General features: G+C 39.9%; 2 protein-coding genes across 3 annotated transcripts in view; one reads left to right on the top strand and one right to left on the bottom strand.

Annotated features, from left to right (window-relative positions):
• The window catches only part of ppm1j (protein phosphatase, Mg2+/Mn2+ dependent, 1J), a 148,079-nt gene that overhangs the window by 89,054 nt on the left and 36,272 nt on the right, over positions 1 to 22,753 (top strand). The window lies entirely within an intron of this gene.
• The window catches only part of tafa3a (TAFA chemokine like family member 3a), a 59,122-nt gene that overhangs the window by 11,195 nt on the left and 25,174 nt on the right, over positions 1 to 22,753 (bottom strand). The window contains exon 2 of one of the 2 annotated variants that reach the window (XM_077726767.1): positions 16,138 to 16,250. In XM_077726767.1, the coding sequence (XP_077582893.1) occupies positions 16,138 to 16,249 (112 nt within the window). In that variant the 5' untranslated portion in view covers position 16,250. Of the gene's footprint in view, positions 1 to 16,137; positions 16,254 to 22,753 lie in introns of both variants that reach the window. The other variant, XM_077726766.1, reaches the window with a different exon arrangement.

Raw genomic sequence — 22,753 nt, 5'->3', positions numbered from 1 at the left:
CCGAAAAGGTTATTCATCGTGCATTCTTTGGCTGGAGCCACCTTTAGTTGGAAAATATCATATTTTCTGGAATTTAAATGGCACTTTTATCATAGTTTGGAAAGGATGACTGATTTTTTTACTTCTTTTACTCTGACCACTACCTGTCTTTAATGTTTTTTTTTTTTTTAGCCTATAGTTATTTAAAAATACCCTGATGCCTTCTTAGCCTGTGCGTCTTATACTCCAGTGTCTTATATTTGTATTCTCTACCTGCTGCGACTTATAGTCCGAAAAATACGGTACTTTCTTTGTTTATTTATTTATCTTTAGGGCAGGAGGAATTTGTAGGTAGCAAATTGAGAGCATCATTGCAGTATTTGGCGGGAGAGACCTTTGCGATGATGTTCAACGACAAGAGCCATCAATTATTCAAAGGTCTCCCTGGTTTCACACGCACGTCTTTTATTTCCTCTTCACACAGTTTTCCGCGAAACGCGAATACGTGACAACGGAGGTTCATCGCGAAGGTCGATGGCGAAACTGATCGGTCAATGTTTTCCTCAAGGATACTTTGACAAAGCATGGGAGTAAGGTGTGTGTGTGTGTGTCAAAGCACCATAGTGACCCTGTCAGGCTGATAAAGAACAAAGCGTTGGCTCTCAAGTGTGAACGTATAGCACCAGCAGTGTAGGCAGGTGAAAGGTCCGGTGTGTGCGTTAGTGTGGGTGATCAATACGGTTCTATTAAAGCACTTAGGCCTGCCGTGAGTTAGAATCACATCAAGAGGAAGGAGATAAGACACCTCGTAAGGCGAAAGGACATAGACCACTAACGAGGACTGGCATGACGCCCAGCGCCCCCTTCAGACGATCGATAGCGCTCACCGTCGCAAACGACGTGTTTGGGAACGCTGATTAATGACCGCCATGAGATGCGTGCGTCGGTCATTTTGGGCCTCATTTTAAACATTTAAAAATAGAACTGTTGCAGTTCGAGAGTCCAAATAAAAGTGAATTTATTTGTATGTTGCCATTAAGGCTGAATGGGATTCCAATCCATTTTGATTGGGCAAGGGCTGGGCTTGATTATTTTTACAATGAGTTAGTCATTCACTGCGAATTCTTGAGCTTTAATGGAAAAAATATCTATATTCGTTGTAATAATACAACAGCAAAATTGTTCACCTTACATAGTTGTTGTGTGTTCATTTTCCCTTGTACAACCTTGTTTTTCTGTTTCCAACTAAAGATGCAAGGCACCGAAAGGCTAGTGTTTTCAGAGCAAATAATCTTTCTCCAAACAGTAGATTTGTTTGGGTTGTTTATTATTTGACGCTGTCAATATGTTTTCGGTTTGTCAGCTGGAGCTAAAAAGTCCATATTGTTTTCCCTTTTCCTTCTACGGAATCACATTGCTCAAAGTGAATGTTGATTACAGGGAATGAGTTGCTTACTCACTACCAGAATTAATTAAGAGTATTGCAAAGACACTTATTTATTCCTGTTTATCCCTTTTTCTTTAGTTGATTTCCTATATATACATTGGTTTTCCTTCTTTCACCTGAATGATGTGGGTGACGGTTATGAAAGGCAGTGGTAGCCCTTGAAATTTTATTGAAATGTGCCAGTCTTTTTGGTAAAATAAAATCTTTTTCTCCGGCTCTCCACCCACAATCCACCTTCTTGTTCAAGGTCAAAAGCATATACAACCAAACTTCACATTTTAGGTTTAAAAATCAGTGTTGAAATTCAACAAACATACCATCCCTTAGTGTCATTCTCAAACTAACACAGGTCAGTTTGACCCGCAACATAACAGGAACGTTTTAATAGGGTTCTGGCGTCGAAAAGCTTCACTGAATCAACTCTCCTTTGCACCATCCTGTACTAAATGAGATCTCTGTTGGCGATGGGCAATGTCGTTTTGATTGCCATTTCACGGCAGTATCTTTCTCCCGTGGCGGCCAGGTGAAGCTGAAGGATTCAGTGGTGCGACTGACAGCTGGGACACGCTTGTTAGCCATACTGCCCCACATGCATGTTCAATCAATTGTTTGATTGTCACCCTTGCGATTAGCACAGACAATAGGAAGAGGTAGAATATAATTATTATATCAAGGATATACTGGCCTCTCAATACTGAGCCCCAATAGAGCTGGACTTGGATTTCATGTGGATCATGGTAATCCTAATTAGAATGTATGTGTATTCTGAGAAAGACTCTGACAAACATTCAGGTTAAACGCGGGTGTGTGCAACCATCAAGTTGGGATGAAATCCACTATTGCATGAAGCTTTAGTGTAGACGCGACTCTTGTTTTCTTATCTCTTGGAAATTCAAACATGGCTTTTTAGTTGTACTTGATGACAGAAAAAAATGCAAATCTAAGGCATAACATAGGGGAAAAAAACCCAGAAAAAACAATATTCGCCCACTAGATTATATAAACAGCCCTTTTTTCTAGTTGTCTTGCCTTTGAATCATATTAGTTCTGTGAAAAATGAGCGCAATCAAAGAAAGTATGACAGCTACAGTAGTACAAATAAAGTGGAAGAAGGAAAGTAATGCATATGTTTACTTGTATGCTTCAGTTTCAGATACTTGTAGTGGAATGTAGCAGTTAATCAAAATTATTTTTGAACTCTTATAAGTTATTTATGCTTTTGTTGTGTTTTCACTAACTGCTTTTGATTTTCTGGGTTCATTTTTTTATCAACACACGTTACGCTTTAAGAAATATACTTTTGTTTATCACTATACTTTATTGATCCCTCAATGGGGAAATCCACTATCCAAAAAATTATGGACAAAAAACACTTGACTATGTATGTATTTTACCAAAAATACTTTTTCACCAGAGTTTTGATTAATGTGATTATTTTTCATGTGAAAATTACGGCATTTAAATACAAAGCAGGCCATAATTAACCACAGGATTTGTTTTATGTACCATTAAGAAAACACTTTGTTCATTTCCCCTTTATTTTATTTCAGATTATTTTTAGGTCACAAAGATATGATAATAACAGATAATGTTTTGGTTCTAAAAATATTTCACTTCTTGATGAGTGATAACAACGATGTCAGCATTATGAATATGACCACAAGTTAAATCATAAAACATCAATACGGCAGGCGAGTCCGCATTAGAGGAACCATAGATGACGAAAAGGTGAAGAAAGCAGGAAACAGAAATCTTTCATGTTAAGCCTAGTACTTAGTATTCTTTGGCTGGGACTGCGTCGGAATATACGCCGTAAAATTAGAAACTGAAGACGACCTGAAAGTCAGGCCCGAATATCAATAGGCCCGTTACATAATATGACACAGGGAGACTGCACTCGCATTAGACTATTTTATGGCCACATAACGACACTACTGGGATGCTGAGTCATGCACATGCAAGCAACAAAAGGCCAAAAAAGTCTCTTCTTTTTCTTCATCTCATAATAAAATGACTGAATTTAGATGCATACACACTCAGTAGAACTCATCATGTAAAAACTCCTAAGCGCAACTAGTTCATGAATGTTTACTTTGAAATACAGGCTTGAACCTATTTAATGAAAACTTCTATAAGAATACAAATTGGATACATCTACAGAGTTGCAACAATATTCTAGTTTTTATTTATTTATTTACTTGTTTTGGACAAAAAAGGCCCTTCAGGTATAGTAAAGTTGTTTAATGACCACACTCATAACTCAAAACACCCGTATTTTGAGTCCTATTTTTGCCATAGTCCTATTTTGTAAGAATCTATATTAGTGTGGCATATGTCAGGCGGTACAATGCTTGAGTGGTTAGCCCGTCTTCCTCACACTTCTGAGATGTAGTGTTCAGACTCTGGATTTATTGTGTGGATCATTTTTGTTCTTCCCGTTCCCTCGTGGGTTTTGTATGGGTACTGTGGTTACCTAAAAAATCCCCCCAAAAACAGAAAACAAGCATTTTAGGCTAGTTGAACACACTAAATTGTTGGTAGTGTGACTTACAGTCCAGTAAATACCTGACAGTTCTCAGTCATCGTAAAAAGACAACACGGAATGTGTGAAGAAACTACTTGTACTTAGTTGATGGTTATTTGGAAGCAGTTGTACTTTTTACTTCCCCAACATAAGCCCCCACTTCAGTTGCCTTACTTGCCGACTTTAGAACTTGATGGGTAAATGTTTTGTCATTGAACTTGGCGAACGGAGTAAATATCCGTACATCTGTCACTGGCACAGAGCGGTTCAAGGATCCTCAAGGCTACTTCACCATTTGGAAAAGCGATTAAATTCGAGTGATTGATTGAGGTAATTATTAGAATTTCTTGCAGTACGTAACTCTGAACACGGCACTAAAAACAACCGTTACAATGTTGAGGGCTTGCGATTTATGGAACCATAATACGGGGAATGTTTAGTGTACTGTTTGTACGTGAACTGGGGCGAACTGTGCAAATGGGTTTTCAAACTCTTTTGATTCAAGAGACTTGGCTAACATGCACGGTCAACAGATCAGGGATTTGGTTAATTGTCAGAGAAGTCGAGAGTGTCCATGCAACTCAGAAGACCCATCAGTGAATCTGTGTCGGTGTAACAGAGATTGTTGTGTGGGAATTTTCCCAAGCTTCCATTCAAATCATGTTAGGGTACAGTCTTTTTTGATGCACATGAGATCTGCTGTTGCAAAAATTAGCGACTAACTCCCCTCTCCACACCAGAAAAGACTGTTTTCTTCTAAAAGAAGATTCTGATTGTGGCAGCGGCAGTGCCGTCTTCTGGGCAAAAGGCACGTCTCTCCTGGTTTGATTCAGGCAATTGGTTCAAGTCATCTGCATTATTTAAATCTGGCGTTCCTGTGTCACCCATTCATGGTTTCATTACGCAAATAGATTAACAAAACACGCGCAATAACAACCTCGCCCAGGCAGGAGGGCCCCTTTGCTTGTGTATAGCTAAACATGAACGCTGTCAAGATATCTTTAGCATTGTTGCTAAGCACCTAACGCATCTGTTAGCTGCAAAGCCACACTGAGCAAGACATTTTTTCATTAACACTGTAGCAGACCGCTAAATAACATTACATCTGTGGTATTTTTGTATTTCTGAAAGGCATCAGACACTATAAGTGATTCAGTGACTTTTCCCTTCGATAAAACAAGTCTTTCTACTGCACCAGTATATAAACGAACTTTTCTTCTCTCTATTATTATTCTTTATGATTTAACCACCAGCATTTGAAGACACTGGCTGATAACTTCAAAAACAAGCTTGTTTTTTGAACAAGAAGAGGCACAGGCAACAAACTTGTTCATTCTCTCAGGCATGAAGTAATTGCTTTGGCACTCCAACACCCAGATATAGCGTGAATCCTCAATTCAGTTAGACGTGGCGCACCCAAAATCGTCCTTTTTTCAAGGCACCGCACGGAGAACTACATCAAAGAGTTAAAAAAGCGAGTGCGGCAGACATAAATCCACGAGGTCCAGGCCCCTATGAAATTCCAATGATTCATACAGTTTGCTCCACATTTGGGTAATCCACTTAGGTTCAAAGGCGCTATGCAGATTGCGCCTCATAAAAAAGTATATTCCGCAGTTAAAAACCTCCCAGTGATACTAAAAGAAGCGTAACGGCGGGAGTTAAAAATGCGGGGGTGCGTGTCATGCAGTATTAAATAAAACAGACAGGTAAAACAATTCACCAAACATGCAGAAGACAGACGGAACAAAAGCTTTTGCCGATGTCGACTGCTGAGAATACGGACGGCAAATCAGCTTTTAATTGAATTAAAGTATTCAGAAAAGACTCATTTTCGAAGCTGTAAACCTGCTGAGCTGACAATCAGCCTTGTAATTTTTTTTTTTTAAGTTTTCATTAATATTGGCGGAGGGTGAAATGTTCTTGGACTTTGTTCCTTTTCATGCACTTTGGTGTGCAAATCTCAAGTAAAAAGCAGTGGAAGTTAGAAGTGAGATCTTTAGCCCGAGACCGAACCCGGCCTGACCCAACTCGAATTCTAATCATTACTTCGGGTTTGGGTCGGGTCAGGCCAGGCTTCCAAGTTAAGGATAAACTAAAGACAGGAAAACTGAGAAGAGAAACACACCGGTAACAGTGAATTTTTAGAAAAGCTACAAATGGATTGTTGAATAAGCTTGAGAAACTTGCATTGGCACTTTGGTCTCATACGAGTGCAAAAAGATTGGCAGGTGGTCATCCAAAGCAAACAAGAACTACAAAGTGACCCCCGACAAAGATGAGTTTGACACTGTAATTTAAAGAACTATTAATTCATTCGCTATCACTGTCAACGGTAACCAATGAGTTAGTGAAACCAATCAACTATAGTCTTATTTTCCCTTTGGGGGAGACAGAAATAAAAGTTTCCCAACTCATTAGGCTGCTTATCCTCCTAGGTCAGATTACTGGTTGACAGAGCTGAAATGAGTTTTCCTGTTTCGCCCGCTTTGGTTGATCTTTAGAGAGTGCAAACAGATGAGTCAGCTCTGCCGCCCTGCCGAGCGTTGGCGCTTTTGACAAACCACTCATCCACCTATTCATCTATCTGACGCAAGGACAGGTTTCTGTACAAGCGCTTTAAAGGTAGTTAGTATTTGCGTTGACAAAAGCCACGCTGTGCGTTTTTCCTTTTGTTCGCATGCAATTTTACACTCTTAACAGGGTGAGAAAGCGGCAGTGTTTGTCACCATCTCATTTTCTACTGAGCGCACTCGCAGGCACGTTGGTCGTTTTACTGCTGATTTACTGTAAGCACTCGAATGAGCGCTCTTGACTGTTTCCATCCTTGTCACGGTCTAACAAGTTCCCTACTGATGAAAAGTAGTTTTGTGGCATTTAGTTGTCATTTGGCATTATAATGGAAAGAGGAGAAAAATAAAGCCATTCAAGTCTTCACATCCGGATTTATCTTGAAAATCTTAGAGATGTTCATTAAATTTTTTCTCAGTTATGAATATCTTTGCCAAAGTAAAAACCTTGAAATTTAAATGGTATGATAAATAATTCCCGGAATTCAATTGATCAGTAAAGCTGGCGTCTAGAATTTTTTTCAATTTTTTTTTTTTACAGTAGAATCATCAAGACCAATTTGATAAAATCACATTCAACTTCCACAAAAAAAATGTTAAAGTGACTCCAATTTAACAGTGACCAATGATAGAAATGATCCAAAATGACCCAAAGCAAATTGCAATTAGCTTAACGTGACCTAAAATGAATCGTGACTCATTTAAACGTAATGAACTGACTTTGAATGATAATATTTCAGTCCCATTCCTTCTAATGTGATTGGATCTCTAATTTCCGTTAATCATTAAGTTATTCATTGATCCAGAAATGTCCCAAAATGGATAGGAAGGAAGTGACTGACAATCTAGAGAAAGTAACCCAAAGTTTATAATTTCCTTAGAAATGATATTTTCTACTTTCTGTTCCCTGCCTAAATGTTTTTACAGTACATTTGAGTTCTATTTCTGCAAGCCTGGTGAGCTTAGCCGAGTTGTGGCTGCCAGCCAGTAGAGCACCACTAACGAGTGCGCTCTTGAAAGGCTTTTCAAGGCACGATCGATAGGCCACCACGCCGAGGCCAGCCACACGCGTGCCGAGCTCAAACCGCACAGCGCCGGCGCCTCTGTCCGCCGCTCGTTTGATCTTGACACGCGCGGCTATAGCGCTTATCTGTCATGTCTGGTCCGTAACGGCCGCCGCCGCCGCACGCCAACGCCGTGGCCACGCTCTTCATCTTTCAGCTCCTGCGGGTTTGACTGACTGACAGAAAGACAGCGTACGCAGAATGCACATGCCTCGGAGGATTTCAGTTACTGTTGTTGAGATGGAAAGTCTCACTATCGCAAGTTTCGAAAAACTGATTGAATGATTGAATCTCGTCAAAAATTTAATTATTTTTGTAACGGTTTGCTTCTACGTAGTTGAAACCGATGATGTTTTTAGAGGTCAGGATTGCAGCAGACTCAATGGAAAACAGTAGGACAGACTTGTTTTTTTAATTTTTTTTTATTGTTCGACGAGTTGGAAAATGCTTTATGTGGCTGTTTGCCTCTGCATAGTTGAAACCGTGGACGTTATTTAAGGGCGTTACAGGGTATATGACTGAATAGGAAACAGTAGCCGAGACTTGTTTTTGTCATGCGACAAGATGAAAGTGGGTCTGGGGAGGAAGTAAATCTTGAAGAACATGATTCCACTGAGATTTTACTGTAAGGGTTCAAACCGAGGGCATAATCACCCTAACCCGGCGTAAATGAGTGAAGAAGAAAGAGAACGCTCGAGACGGATGCATATAAGGCTTCATTAACATTGAATCTAGTGAATGGTAAATATCTTTCATTTGCATCTCTGGACTGGAAAGGCAATCTCAGCAGTTGGAAAAACAAATAATTCATATTACTCATCTGAAAACACTGATTTTTTACTAGTACACTTTTGGCAACGCCGGCGTCAAAAACAACACCTATATCTGTCGTTTTTAACAACTTTTCATTTGCAAGATGTCATTTGTCACTGGGTCAAAACAGTCTTCTGTAGATGTTTTAATCAACAACAATTTAACATCAGAATAGGCTACTTGCCAGCTGCTCCACTTTCTTGTTCATTGTCCTCAATCCACTAATTTTACCACTTGGTGGGAAGGAAAAAAATAGAGGCTTATCTCACAGTGATAGTGTTGGAGCAATTTCCTCCACAACCACAACCATATCCAACACTTATCAAGCATGTTCCCAATAAATACGATTACATTTCCTCGAACAATAACTCAAATGTGGGCCACCACAGCAATTAAACTTAAAAGATGAAATAGCCCAGCATCACTTTTAATACAATACTGGCTCTTGGCCAACAGCAGAATGGGATTAAAACTGCCTTTTGTGCTATTTAGCTTTATTTTATAATCTTGTAAACAACCCTTTGCTTACTATTTCACATTTTTTAAAATACAATCATACATTTATCACAATCACCTTTGCGCTTGTCCTTTAAAAAGCCTGCGTTTGTTTACCGTCTACCGTCCTCGTAAATCCTAACCTTATTATAATTGCTCATTTGTAGTCAGCACAAGCTTATCAGCAACTCTGCATCAGGTAGTTTCCTAACAAACTAATCCTGTTCTATCTACGGCCTCATAGTTCCTCACTGGAGGAAGACTGTTGAGCAAAATAAGTGAAAGCACAGGCTGTGAAATGCTAGCCTCCATTTTTTTTTTTCCGCCGCGCGCCATGACTTCCACGAGAACGGAGCACTGTGGCGACTTGTCCACACTCGGATAATAAAGCCAACGACCAAGGCGGAGCATTGACTTTACGAGAATGGAGCGCCAGAGAGAATGTAATAGGTTGAACTGCCGGAATTCTTTCGGAATGAGCTTTTTTGTTTTTATCTAAGGTTTCTCGACGTCCTTCTTTGTCTTAGATGGGCTATTAAAACACAGGGCGAGCACTTATTGTCTTTTAATGGTAGCTTGAGGTGGCATGCAATTCCATTTGGAGTCTAATAATAATAAAGGTTTTATTCGCTGGCTGCCATTGATGGCGCCAGGTGTCCAATTCATTTTGACTGGGAGGAGTAGGTGTCAATTCTCTTTTTAGTGCGGTGGATTGGACTCTTGAGGGCTGTCAATGATAGGGAAACTAAGGTTGCCACGATTAATCAAGTAGTTTGGTATTAATCAGTTATCAAATGAACTGGTATTGATTTTGATTTTGGATTTATTGACGACAAGAGCTAAAAAAAATACTAGCAAATAGTTTAATGCTTGCTAGTAGCTGTTTGTTCCCGAAACCCTTTAGGATTCTTTAATTCTTTAGGGCTACAAAGAAACGAGAATTTCTGATCATTTTATCTAAAACAAAATCAATGCTAATTTCCTTAGGCGGACCACTCCAATTGACATGCTGGGCCAAATATGGCCCACGGTCCACAGATTTCACACCATGATCTGAGGCCTTAATTATTAACGCTTGGCTGGGTGGACCGGCAAACAAAAATATGGCGGAATATCAATGCAGTCTGTTAATAGCGGCCGATCTTTTTGATCACTCGTAGCCGAAAATGAACAAATATTGAGCACTGCACAAGAATGAAGCCGTTACAGCCATTTTGAAAAGGGGTCAGCCTTGAATCTCCTCCTAGTTCTCGCTTCCAACCAAGCGTGGCCCATTAACAGCACTACAATTGACTAACTTTAAAGGAGGCCTCTCTAATTGGAAGATAAAGGAAGGCTTTTAGTGTGTAAGACCCAATTACTGCCACACTGTTAGCACTTCTCCCCTGATTGCATTCATTTGCCCGAATCGCTATCATCTTCCTCCTTTGGTTTCTTTTAAAATCGGCCCCCACCCAAAAAAAACACAAAAAAACACCATGTTCCAGGATAGCTGCAAGTAACTCATAAAGTGTCGAGGGCTAATGGGTTTACATTTCAGTTGCGATTAGAGGCTCGGTGCTGGGATAAAGGCGACCGACGGATTCTCTTGGTAACGCCGTTTATATCTAACGAGACACAATAAAACGCGAGAAAATAATAAGTACGGCATTTGCTTGCATGGAAACACTGAGGCTCACAGAGTAAACATACTTTATTTCAGTAATGAGTGGGTTGCAATGAATTTAGTTGTGTTAAAGGTGATCCACATGGCTCAATCTTAGAGGCTTTGCTAGTTTGAAACTATCATGTTTGTTTAATCATCTAGTAATTTTCTCTAGATATAACGAGGGCAAAGTGAATAAAACCCAAAACAAAACTAATTTTGATAGAAGATTATTAAATTAATAAATTCAACAAACTATAAGATAAACTCTAACTCGAAATTATGTCTCGAAATTTTAAAAGCAAATATATTGACAGGGACATGTTAACATTCAATGTTAATCCTAAAAAAAATGCAGTTAACATAATTGAAATATATGATTGAACTCAATCCAGTTTGTAAAAATAACTGCCCTCAATTGAATGTGAAGCTTAGCCAATGGGCAGTTCCTCTGCAGAAAAGCGTTCATTGTTTTCAGAGTTAAATAACTCAATTCTAAACACTAATTTCCGTTAACGCCTTAACAGGTGTGGAAAAGCAGCAGTTTGTATTTGATCAGAATTAAAGACATCAATGGTGTTCCACAGGACTCAATCTTAGAGCCCATGTTGTTTTCAAACTATCTTGTATAAATGTAGTACCTCAAAACTCAACATGTTCTCAACTCTGATAAACTTGTATGAAGAGGAGCATTGGGATTCCTTCCACGTCCGCACATAAAAAGCATCCAAGGCCACACACGGCCACTCTGCGCTCATCTATACAGCTGCCATTCAACGCCGCTCGCCCCGGACGTTTGACGGTTTTCTAATCTAGGGAGCTGCCACGGCGAGGAGGGGGCCCGCCTCACCTCTGTCAACCCCCACGGTGCATCTCAAGCAGCATCCGCGTCTCCGTCTCAATCTCCGGCCACGCCGACACTCGGTAAACACCCCGACCGACTGGGTCGGTAGAAAATGTTAGGCTGAAGGCGAGCCAAGCTTCTTAGGTCATCGATCACCATTGACGGTGGTGTTCGTCGAATCGCGTTGCGCTTTTTATAGTTCTGTTACCAAAAGCTCCCACTTTAAATTGATTGGACATCTATTGCCGTCAATGTTAATAAATTAAACCTTTCAGGGAACGCAATCACTCAGCTATTTGAAGACGTTTGGTTGTTAAAAAAACTTCAATATTAGCCAATTTTAGTAGATCGATATTTTATTTTGTTATTTTTGCTTAATTATAAGTACCGTGTTTTCTCGCATATACGCCATAGTTGTGGGTCAGAAAAATGATGACTTAATCAAGGGTATTTCTTACATGCACACAAATTAGACTTAACATGCACAAAACTGCAAGGTTACAAAGACAAAACGCCATAGCGCAAGACAATGCGGCTCATTTATTTCAAACTCGAAAAAAGGGAAATACACTTAACAACATTTATTTTGACATCTATGACAATCCTTTCGATTCATAGTATCTCAGAAATAGCAGATACGATGATTTGTCTGAAGATTTTCCTTTCAAAGTAACACACTTTTACTCCCTATTAAAACCATGAATATGGAGGTAAAAAAAATTTAATCAGGGGGCATCTTACACAAGAGAAATTGTAAAATTCAACAATTTTAATGCGAGAAAATACTTTATATTTATGCTTTTATGTTATGGTATTTGAAACCGTTAAATTAAAATGAATAAAAACAACTATACACCGTTTTTTTAAAATAATATTTAGCCGCAAAATTTCCCGTGGGCTGCAGTTGATCTCTGGGTCATATGCTTAAGACCCCGACCTTTAAGAATGCAATTAAAACCAAAACATAGAAGGACAAAAAAAAGTGCAAGAAAGGGTTAAGATTCCAACAGCACGTCCACTGGCGCTTGCTTTTAAACAAGATCAAGCATATAATGTTGAATCCCGCCATTAATTTGGGCTCTGGAGGATCTCTCTTTTCATGCGTTAACACTTTAAAATGAATAAGAGGGCAGAGCAGCCCAATGACATTTGCATATGAAAGCTGAAAAATAATCAAAAAAAGGGAGACAAAAGCTCTATGAAGCACAAAGTCTAGCGGGAGAGGAAGCCATTAGGGTGCATCACACACTTTCACAAAGCTTACACCATAAGCAAATATGGAAATATTGCACTGAATTTCAAATGAGAGCTTGTGCACAGTTGCGTGCCATTAATAAGGCCGCCTGGTCCTCCTCCTCCTCGCGTGTACCAGGGTGTGCGCCTACCTCAATATCAACCTGACAAGTCATTTTGATCACAATTTGCAGGAGCCACGCTGCTTAATGACTTGTATTTAAAACAGTAACAGGTTCACGACCCCTAAACGCTACTGCCGTAGACTTTTTTTCTTTTTTTCCTACTAGATGCCTCTAGGTGTATCTCACAGTTTTTCTTTTCCCTTGTCAACATTTCAGCGTTTGCCCTCGCAGTCAAAACAAGCTGCAGCTTTAAAAAAAAAAAAATCACATACATATACACACTTGCCGTTCAGAAAAAGAACATGGTTCAAGTATGGTTGGTCAGGGTTGAATACTCTAAAGATTAGGCTTTTGTTGTCTGAAAAATATGACTGCAATGTTAAGGACATTTAAATGATGAGTATTTCCAGTTATCACAAAGTGGCTTCTTTGAAGTACACAGTATTTTCCATTCAGATTATTTTCTGCACCTATTTTAATTTGCAGTATTTGTGTTAAATGGAGAGAAATTATTGGGGAAATTTTGAATAATGAGTACTTTACAGGGTATGTTTAAAAGTACTGTTTTTAACGTTTACTAAACTTGAGAAATGTCATATTTAACCCTTTCATACATGTGTATGTACAATGAAATGCCATCCAGGTATGACATTTTGCAGTTATATTTAATTTGGTAAAAACTTTCAAAGACTGCAAGAGACTTGAAGGTATTTTTAATAGTTGTCTCAATACTTGCTTCCAAAAGCATGTTCAAATACATCTTAAGTTTGCAAACCTTGATGTTAAACCTTCTGAGGTGAGAGTTTGTTCGTGAGCATCTTGGAATATAAAGTCAAAGTTTCAGATAGAAGATAGAAGTTATACATTTTGTGCAGAGGGTGTCAAATTTCTGTCCCGTATGAATAGCTCCAACTCCAGTTTGATCCCGTTGGTCATCCGAAATCACAAGCAAAGCAGTTCGTACAGCCAAAAGCTACTTGTTAGCGTGCCCACATCCTCTCTAGACCACTTTAACCTTCAGCCCTTTCTTCCCTCGCCACTTTTTAATGACTAGCTAATGAATGTAGATGGTGCTCCGGGGTTTTGTATTAATGCAGCGATGTGAGAGCGCGCTGTGCTGGGGTCATTGTCCCGGTGAAAAGTTCAACAGCTTTGGCCAAGGGTTAAGAGATTGAGTGCTAAAGATGTTTGTTTGTTGGACCTACCTTGATTTGACCTCGCCGGAGGCGGGCCCGATTAGTGAAATGTGATGCTGCGCTCAACACCAATAACCAGAGTGACAGTATGAATGGACGGGCGAATGGCGCCGACATAAGCCAGGGGGGATTAACTGATTTAGCAAATATGTTTGTAGTCATACAAATGGGATTTACAGGAACACTGTCATTGGCAAATGCATGCATCAATGGTCCATTTAAGACTGGATTTATACTACATTGTCCAAGCAAAGCAATCCAGAAATTCCCTCCATGTGGCCCAAGTCACATGTGCATCATGGGAGTGTGAATTAAAAAAGAACATAAAAATGTCAGTACAATACGGGAGGTATTAGTCATTCTGTTTTGTGACTTTTCTGATATATTTGATGTATGACAAACACACCGTCGATCATTATTTCAGCACATTTTCCGATACTTTAACTCGAGCTAACCGTTAACCTTAAATTACTAAAACAATCATTAATGTTAGGTGAATTTGACCTAATAGGCCTCAGATAAAATACCTCCATTTCTTCAAACTTCAATTCCTGTAAAAGTGCAGTACTGTGTACCAAACTTTAGAACCCCCTTGTAAACGTAACACTATACCATATCACATTGTTTTTTGAAAAGTATCGTGTATTACTTTCCATATCCCAACAACATGCATGCTGGGCTAATAGTACGCTAAAATTGTCCCGAGGTATGCGCGATTGGTTGTTCTCTTTGTGCCCTGTGATTGGTTGGCAAACAAATCAGGGTCCCCATAGGTGGCTGGGATAAACTCTGGCACCCCCGCGAAAATAACTAACAAGTAACCTTGTCCAGGGTGCAGATTTCTCCAGTTGGATTAGTCCAATCAGATATTGGTGCAAATCCTAATAAGTGGAATACATTAAATTCTCTAAGAGAAGTCAGTCGTTCACCACACGCAATTCCTCAATTTTGACAAATATCATTTGAAATTGTTTTTACATGAGCCCAGAAAAACTCTTATTACTCTAATTTAGGGTAAAGTCATTTTAAACTGCACCCATATGGACACTATAAATGAAAAAGCAAACCCTATGCAATCTTATTATGCAGAAGGAAAATGAGTTATATTTGTTCATTCTGCTTCTGCTACTTTTACCTTTTCCTCACATAAACACACGCACGAGCCCATATTACCTCCAGGTACAGCCTCTCCGGTCATGGATGCAGGCTTTTTTTGATCCTCCGTCCGATCAAAGTGTTCGGCTGGTGAGGCTTTGGCTTTCAGCGACCGTCGTGCGATGGGAATGAGGCTCATTATTTCAATGTGTATTCACACGTTCTGCCCATCCGCCCCAGGACCAGGCCATCTATCCATTAAAGGAAATCACTTTCAAAGGGCTTGTCCTTCCCCGACCATACACACACACACACACACACACACACACACACACACACACACACATAACACTCAGACTCAATGAAGGAGGATCTCCATTACTGTACTGGCAGACTAAAACTTTTCCGCTGTCGAACTGTTTAATGTGCACGAACGCAACTTTGGGCTGAGCACACAAAGCGGAGAAAGAACTTTCTAAATTGAATGCTCATCTTATTTTCTGAACCATTTTATCCTCACTAGGGTTGTAGGGGGTGCTGGAGCTTATCTCAGCGACTTTGGTTCAATAGAGGAACACCCTGAATTGGTGGCCAGCCAATCGCAGGGCACAAGGAGACAAACAACCATTCACGCTCACACTCATAAGTAAGGGCAATTTAGAGTGTCCAATCAGCCTACCATGCATGTCTTTGGAATGTGGGAGGAAACCGGAGTGCCCGGAGAAAACCCACGCAGGCCCGGGGAGAACATGCAAACTCCACACAGGTTGACCCACCTGCATTTGAACCTAGGTCCCACACTGATGTCGAGGCGCCCTATATAGAAGGCAATATCTATATATAACAGTAAAATGGGATCGACAGTATCAAAAAATGTAGTATTTAAAAAAAAAAAAAATATATATATATATATATATATATATATTTATATTATACATTATACATTTGAGTATGCAGTGATGTAGAATTAAAAGGAACAGAGTTGGGTATCAAAATCAGTATCAGGAATCAAGAAATGGCGTTGCTGTAGCAGTTATAAGTTGTAGAAGAATATTGCCTCAAAAAGAGGAAGAAAATCACGATACGTGGAGTCATGCAGAGACGTACCGATGTGGCTCCTGTGTGACGTTGCGCTGCTCAGTTGCCCCCAAAGAGTCACAATGCAGACACTCAGCAGCAGCGCCTTTCTGCACATTCCCCGCAGGTCCCGTTCCTTCATTCTGCTACCAAAAAAGAGAGATGGGTCACTCACGGTCAACTATTCTGCTTCAAACTAAACCATGTTCCATTTAAAGGCAGCATCCCACGCAGACTTTCTCTGTCAAAATTTCAAAAAACTGCAATGTTGTGATGTGTGCAAACATATCTCATATTGTAGATGTCAAGCTTTTGGGAGAACTTTAGGGTTAAACAACGAGAGGTGGGGACAGTAGCCAAACATTTTACTCGGGTAAACAATTCCGAGACTTACTCCGAATTTACACCATCACGTCTATAAAAAAAATATCTCAAGTCATTCTATACTTGTTGCGAATGTCTGTGAAAATCAGACAAAGGACATCATGAGGGCTATCATATATTGTATTTGTCTTTTTTTCTGCATGGGGACATTACAATCTCAAGAAAAAACATAAATACTTTTCATGAAAATGGAAATTATGGACAGACTTCACCATCCTTGCTGACAATAGAACTGTATTTCGGAAAGAAAATCGGATGTTTCATTGTGTATCGCTACTCAACTTCCTTTTCATTGCGTTTTTTTGCAAATAGTCCACACCGTCCCCCAAAAAATAGACTTTAGCATCAAGCCGACGATGACACCCACCACATCCTAGACCAAAGGTGGGCAAACTTTTCAGCCCGGGGCCACATTGACTTTAAAATTTTTTATAGACTGGCCAGGTCAGCGTAAGATACGATACATATAAAAAACTGCATCCGTTAACAGTACATATGAGACATAAACAGAATAAAAGGACTCAAGTATTTTCATTCTCATCACTCATCATTAAAGTCAAAAGTTTAAAGTACAAAGTAAAGTAAAAAGGAATGTATTTCGAAATATTAAAATGCCATTTAAAAAAAGATAATAGGGCTGTAAAATGAAAAACAAATAAGAGTGGACAGAGCTACTGCCACTGGCCATCTTGGGTAAAAAAAAAATCATATTTGCACGTCGGCGGGCCAGATTAAAGAGCCTAATAGGCCAGATGCGGCCCGCGGGCCGTAGTTTGCCCACCGCGTCCTATACGGAAATGCAACCGGTGAACCTGGTCAGATTGATTAGTATGCTTGAGAAAAACCTGCGACGTTGTGAATGCATCCAGTTTTGTCCCAGCTGTTGGCCGTGTAATCTAGCTTCTAGACCTTGAAAAATGTATCAAGAGCAGTCTCCTGTGTCACAACACAACCTCAAAGTCCCCAGATGATGGCAGAGATACTCAGGAGTTGGTCAAGTGTTTTCAGTCTGGGTTGTCTTTGGACGGTAGTGCTCTCCACCTCTGCGTGAGAGGACCGCAGAGAGTGCAACACAAGCGGTCCAATCAGCATCTTATCTAGCTGCCAAAAACTCGGCCCCGCCGGACTTGCGTGAGAATCAAATCACAGCTCTGACTTTGAACCGCGTTCCAGTGCTACATTTCAAATTAGTCAATTTTTTTGTTCCTTGCAAGCATCAGCAAATGAGCGGATGGTAATTTGTCTCAGTTTTTTGGGGGGGGTTAATTTTTTTTGCTTGTCTTTGTACTGAATGCCAGATACTGTGTTTGGAGTTAGATAAGAGAGATGGGAAATTTTATAGGGGGATTGACGATTGCTGATTTTGGAACATGACCATGCCTTGCTTGGGGGTACAAGTCACGATTTGTGGAGTTTCAGGGTGAGAGCTTTTTTTGTGGGGTTTTAAAAAGTCAATACAATTGTCGTAACATCAAAAAGTAAGTACTTGAAAGCTGCAGATTCTAGAATAGCTCATTAGTGTCGCATTAAATTGACACATCATATGTTGTTGCAGTTTTATGAAGCATGGACACTCATAAGGAACACACATTTTTGATGCACACACAAAATATTTGACACCAACACACATTGTGGGATTTATACACACATCTGACATGAGACATTTGCACACTATATTGGCCAATTGCTTGCACCTAGTTTTCAACTTCCGTTCATTTATTACTGCCTGACAACAAGCAAAATTAGGAAATTGAAACTCTGACCGTATATTTCTAGTTTGAGCCCTCAAAAATATATGTCAATATGAGCCCAGTCGTGTTCAGGTGGCCCGACGGAGGAGGCTTATTAGAGAAATGATTTGGGCAGGTGGACGAGTAGTGGAGATCAGGTGGCTCATCACGAAAAATCTAAACTCATTTACTGATACTTCTACAGCCTGTGTACACGTTGTCATCTCTTCAGTTAATCAAGCCCCTGGTTGATCCAATTACGCTTCTGTGCAGTCCAGATAAAAGTCACAATGTCAGAGCCTTTATGAAAACTCAATGGCAAGAGGATTTTTACCCTGAATCAGACTTGATGCAAAATGAGTGCTGGCTTTGTTAGATATAATCGCAAACAAATGCCAGACCTTTGTCGCCATACAAAAAGTACAATTTTGTTCTTATACCGTCTCTAGATGGAGCTGTAGTAGTAGTAGGGAATCTGGTTATAGTGTAGAAGTAGTAGCAATAGTAGGAGTGGTTATATTGTATGTCAACTAGATGGAATTTCATACAATGATTTACCAATATTGATCCATATATGAGGATTATAAATTGCGCCTTATAGTGCGGAGGTAGTACGGCGTTATAATATATAATAATCTTCACGTCCAAATATCTAGACTTTGTAAGGGAACCCATCGAGTTCCAAGAACAAAAACATGGCCGCTTTAAACGTTGCATTACATTTATAAGCTTTAGATCAATGGTGTGTAGCTGATGTGATATGAATAATAAAAAAATCACAATTAGTGGATTGACGACCCTTGCCGAGGCTTTATTATAGCCCTGGTCTATCTGTGACGCCGTTTCACAATCTTGTTTTATTTTCAATATATGCTTTGTAAATGTATGCTTTATGTCGCCATATGTCCCTCCTAATGCATTCAAGGTCTTGTCCTTTAGCTTTGAGCAAGGGCTCAATTTTTATCTTTTTACTTCATAGACTTTGTTATTTTGGATAACAAGCGGGCACAAGATGGTTTACTGGAACGTTGATGCCGGGGCAAAAACAAACCAAAAAAAAGCCATGCTTTGATCGCGACCTGTTTTTGTTTTGAGAATTCTCGCCGGTACTCATTAGAGATCTCTTGTAAAATAAGATTGTATTTGAAACCAAACTTTTCGTTGATGAAATTTCGGGTAAAAGTAACTTGTACGAGTAAATACATCATTGTTGTACTTGTAGAAGCAACTTGGTGTTTGACCTAACTGTATTTATTCACACCACTGAAAACAGAACAAAGAGAAAATGTACAGGACCGCAAAAAAGCCTGAAAATCTATTGTTTTTACATGTAAAAAAAAACTACTGAAATCCTACTTTGATTGGAAATATTTACTTTTTTTGAGGCAACCTCTAACTTGTGTTATAAATGGGAAATGCATCTAAATGTAGTCTGGAATTAACATTAATTTATAAGTCATATTCAACAACCCATTCATTCATTTTCTCAAAGTCTTATCACAAGGGTCACAGGGGGTGCTGAAGTCAGCTAACTCCGGTCAGGAGTTAGGTTGGGTTTAGACAGACGATCAATGAATTGGTTGCCAGCCCACATTCAATGATATTTTCATAATTTGCTGCAGCCTGATTAAAAACTAGTATGGAAATCCCTATTTTTTCGGTAGAATAAAGCTCGCCATGTCGTCCTCCTCCCCAATTTTGCCGTGCCCCACTTGCGATGATGCATCGGGACAGCTTTCTGATCCATGCTGTGTTTTCGCGCGTGTCCAGTGGCGTGGACCATGCTGAGAGGTCAGTGTGTGACTCAAGCAGACCTGACTGCAACACCATGGAGGAGGGCAGATAAAAAAAATACAAATAAAAAGAGAGAGAGAAAAAGAAAGAGAGCAACAAGGGTGGCAAAATCAGACAGAGGAGCTAGCCAAGTGTGTCAGAGCACTCTAGCAGCACCCAAAAAATCTAACCTCTTCCTCCACATTGCCCCCAGGGGTTTGTCCTTCCAACAGGTCTGAGCCTAATATTGGCTCGTGGAGCTAAATTCTGGGGCTTTTCTGCTCAACCACCTCTAAAGTAGCCACATATGAAGCGAGTGCACCACGGGAATACAAGAGCCAAGACCCTAACACCTGCTCTAGAGTTTTGCACCCCTGTCCGCTTCCATTTAGTGCAGCCAAAGACGCAATGGGAGGCGGCAAGTCACATGTTTTGGCATTTGGGCCATTTTTGAGTGGAGAAATTTTGCGAGTTAAGCCATGTTTTGTGCTTGGAGATGCTTATATTTGTCTTAAATGTTGTCAGATTGAATGATTTAAAAAAATATATATATAGGAAACTATAGTTTTAGCATTGATAATACTTGTGTTTCTTAATGCAGTTAGTTAAAAGTAAACAGTGTCAATTTTTTTAGCTAAATTAAATGGATGGAACGTTTCTAAATCAACTTTCATCTATCATGACTTGTTCTGATGACGAATAAATTAAGTTAAAGTTAACTTCTCAATTGAATCCACTGTTCTTGAAAGGTTTAAACAAATTACTGTCCTCCATAAACCTAGCCATAGTAAGGCCAGCCTATGAATCAAAATACCATTTTTTTAAATGTAAGACATTTTCTTAAATATTTTTGGTTTGCTTTGTTCTTGCATTTGTCAAAATCATCTAAAAGATGAGTGCCCACTCTCTTATGGAATACTCCGCTTTCCCATACCCCGTAGCAGAGGTTGTGTGTGGTCCCACTTCAGTGGGGACAATAGCTGTGATATTTGCCAATCTCTACAATAACCAGCACATACCACGCACATGTACTCCGTGGACGAGCGATTTCCAGCCGAATTGGGATGACTGCGTGATCAGCTAAGCGTGTCGCCTAAATCCCCGGATGAATGCGCCGAGAAAGCCACTATTTCCATAAAGTGATGGAATTTCCCCCCGAGCGTGTTTTTGTACCTCCAAATCTCGTGCAATCCGGCAAGACAGCTGCGGACAAGGGAACAGAGTAGGTGGGGGAGGGTTGTAAAATAAAAAAACTGAGAAAAAAACGAATTCCGTGTCATGAGACGGCACGTCGGGGGAAAATCGAGCGCGGCAAGGAACAGAAGAGCGGCGCGCGGATTTCGGCAAAAATCACAACTTGGGAGGGAAGAGCCTGTGTAATTTGCCGCCTAATTAACAGGGTGGCATATGGTGCGCTTGGCGGTGGGTGTGTATGCAATTACAAAGCTGTCGTACATGCAGGGAAAATGAAGAATCGCAAAACAAAGGTGAACTCGTAATACTCCAAATGTGTTCAAACATCTTTTCGAAACGCTGCATTCATTTAACGAATCTATGCTGTTGCATCCTCTACTATTTTCTGAACTGCTTATCCTCACAAGGGTCGCAGGGAGTGCTTGTGCCAAGCCCAGCTAACCACTGGCATACCTTGAAGCCGTGGCCAGGAAATCAGAGACAAACAACCATTCACACTCATGCCAAGGGTCAATTTAGAGCATTCAACCAGCATGTTCTTGGGATGTTGGGGAAAACCGGAGTACCCGGGCAAACCCATGCAAGCTCAGGGAGAATATGCAAACTCCACATGGTGAGGATCAACCTGGGATTGAACCCTCGATGCAAGAACTGTGAGGGTGACGAGCTAAGCTTTCGGCATGGATCACTAAAAATAATCATTTGCACCTTCAGGCTTGCTTTCACAGAATGAGGAAACAGGTGGTTTCTCAGAACACCTCTTAGACATTTTGAATGGCGTCAAAGCCATTTTTACAGCTTCAAAGGTGTTCTGTCAATCATCTGGCACAGCCTTGAGTCAGACATATTTAGTTTAGTTTTATCTGAACGCATCACACTCCAGTGCATTCACGAGTGCTCGGTGCATTAAAATCAGCAACAGGCAGACCAAGTTAAACAAGTAGGTCCATATTATTTTGCTTCAATATATAATATGTCCCGCGACCCTTGTGTGGATATTAATATGAATATCTATTATGTTGTCAACCTAAAGGTTCCACTGCCACATTTGTATTCGCCTGCTAGAAACTAGCAGTTTACAACGTTAGATTCCAAAGTGATTGTTAGTTCTATTTATTACAAGCACCATAAAATATAGAAAAATAACTTAAAATAACCACATCATTCCATCATCAGTAATCCACCCGGAATCAAGAGTAACTCCCCCCTTTGAGATATGAGCTTAATGTGTTCCTGGACCAAACTCGTATGTCAATTTACTCGTATCTCAAATCATTTTTTCTCATAGAAATGAACTAAATACTAATTATTTTTTTCCATCCTCTGGCAAAAACACCAACAACAGGATATTACAATGGAAAAACATCTTTTTATCGGTTCTAATTAGCCATCTACTCGCAAAATAAGAAATACCTATCTATTGGTTAGGATTTTTAATACTAAAATATGACATGATTCAGTACAATACAGAGTATGAAACCATTAAGCTTATATATCTTTACGTGAGGGAGATTTTTCTCCAATGTTGGGGCACTCGTATGTCAAGGTATTACTGTATTTATTTA

This window comes from Stigmatopora nigra, chromosome 10 (assembly GCF_051989575.1).
Source record: "Stigmatopora nigra isolate UIUO_SnigA chromosome 10, RoL_Snig_1.1, whole genome shotgun sequence".
NCBI classification, from domain to species: domain Eukaryota; kingdom Metazoa; phylum Chordata; class Actinopteri; order Syngnathiformes; family Syngnathidae; genus Stigmatopora; species Stigmatopora nigra.
Note: the sequence above shows the minus strand (reverse complement) of the source record. Positions and strands in the feature narration are given on the sequence as shown.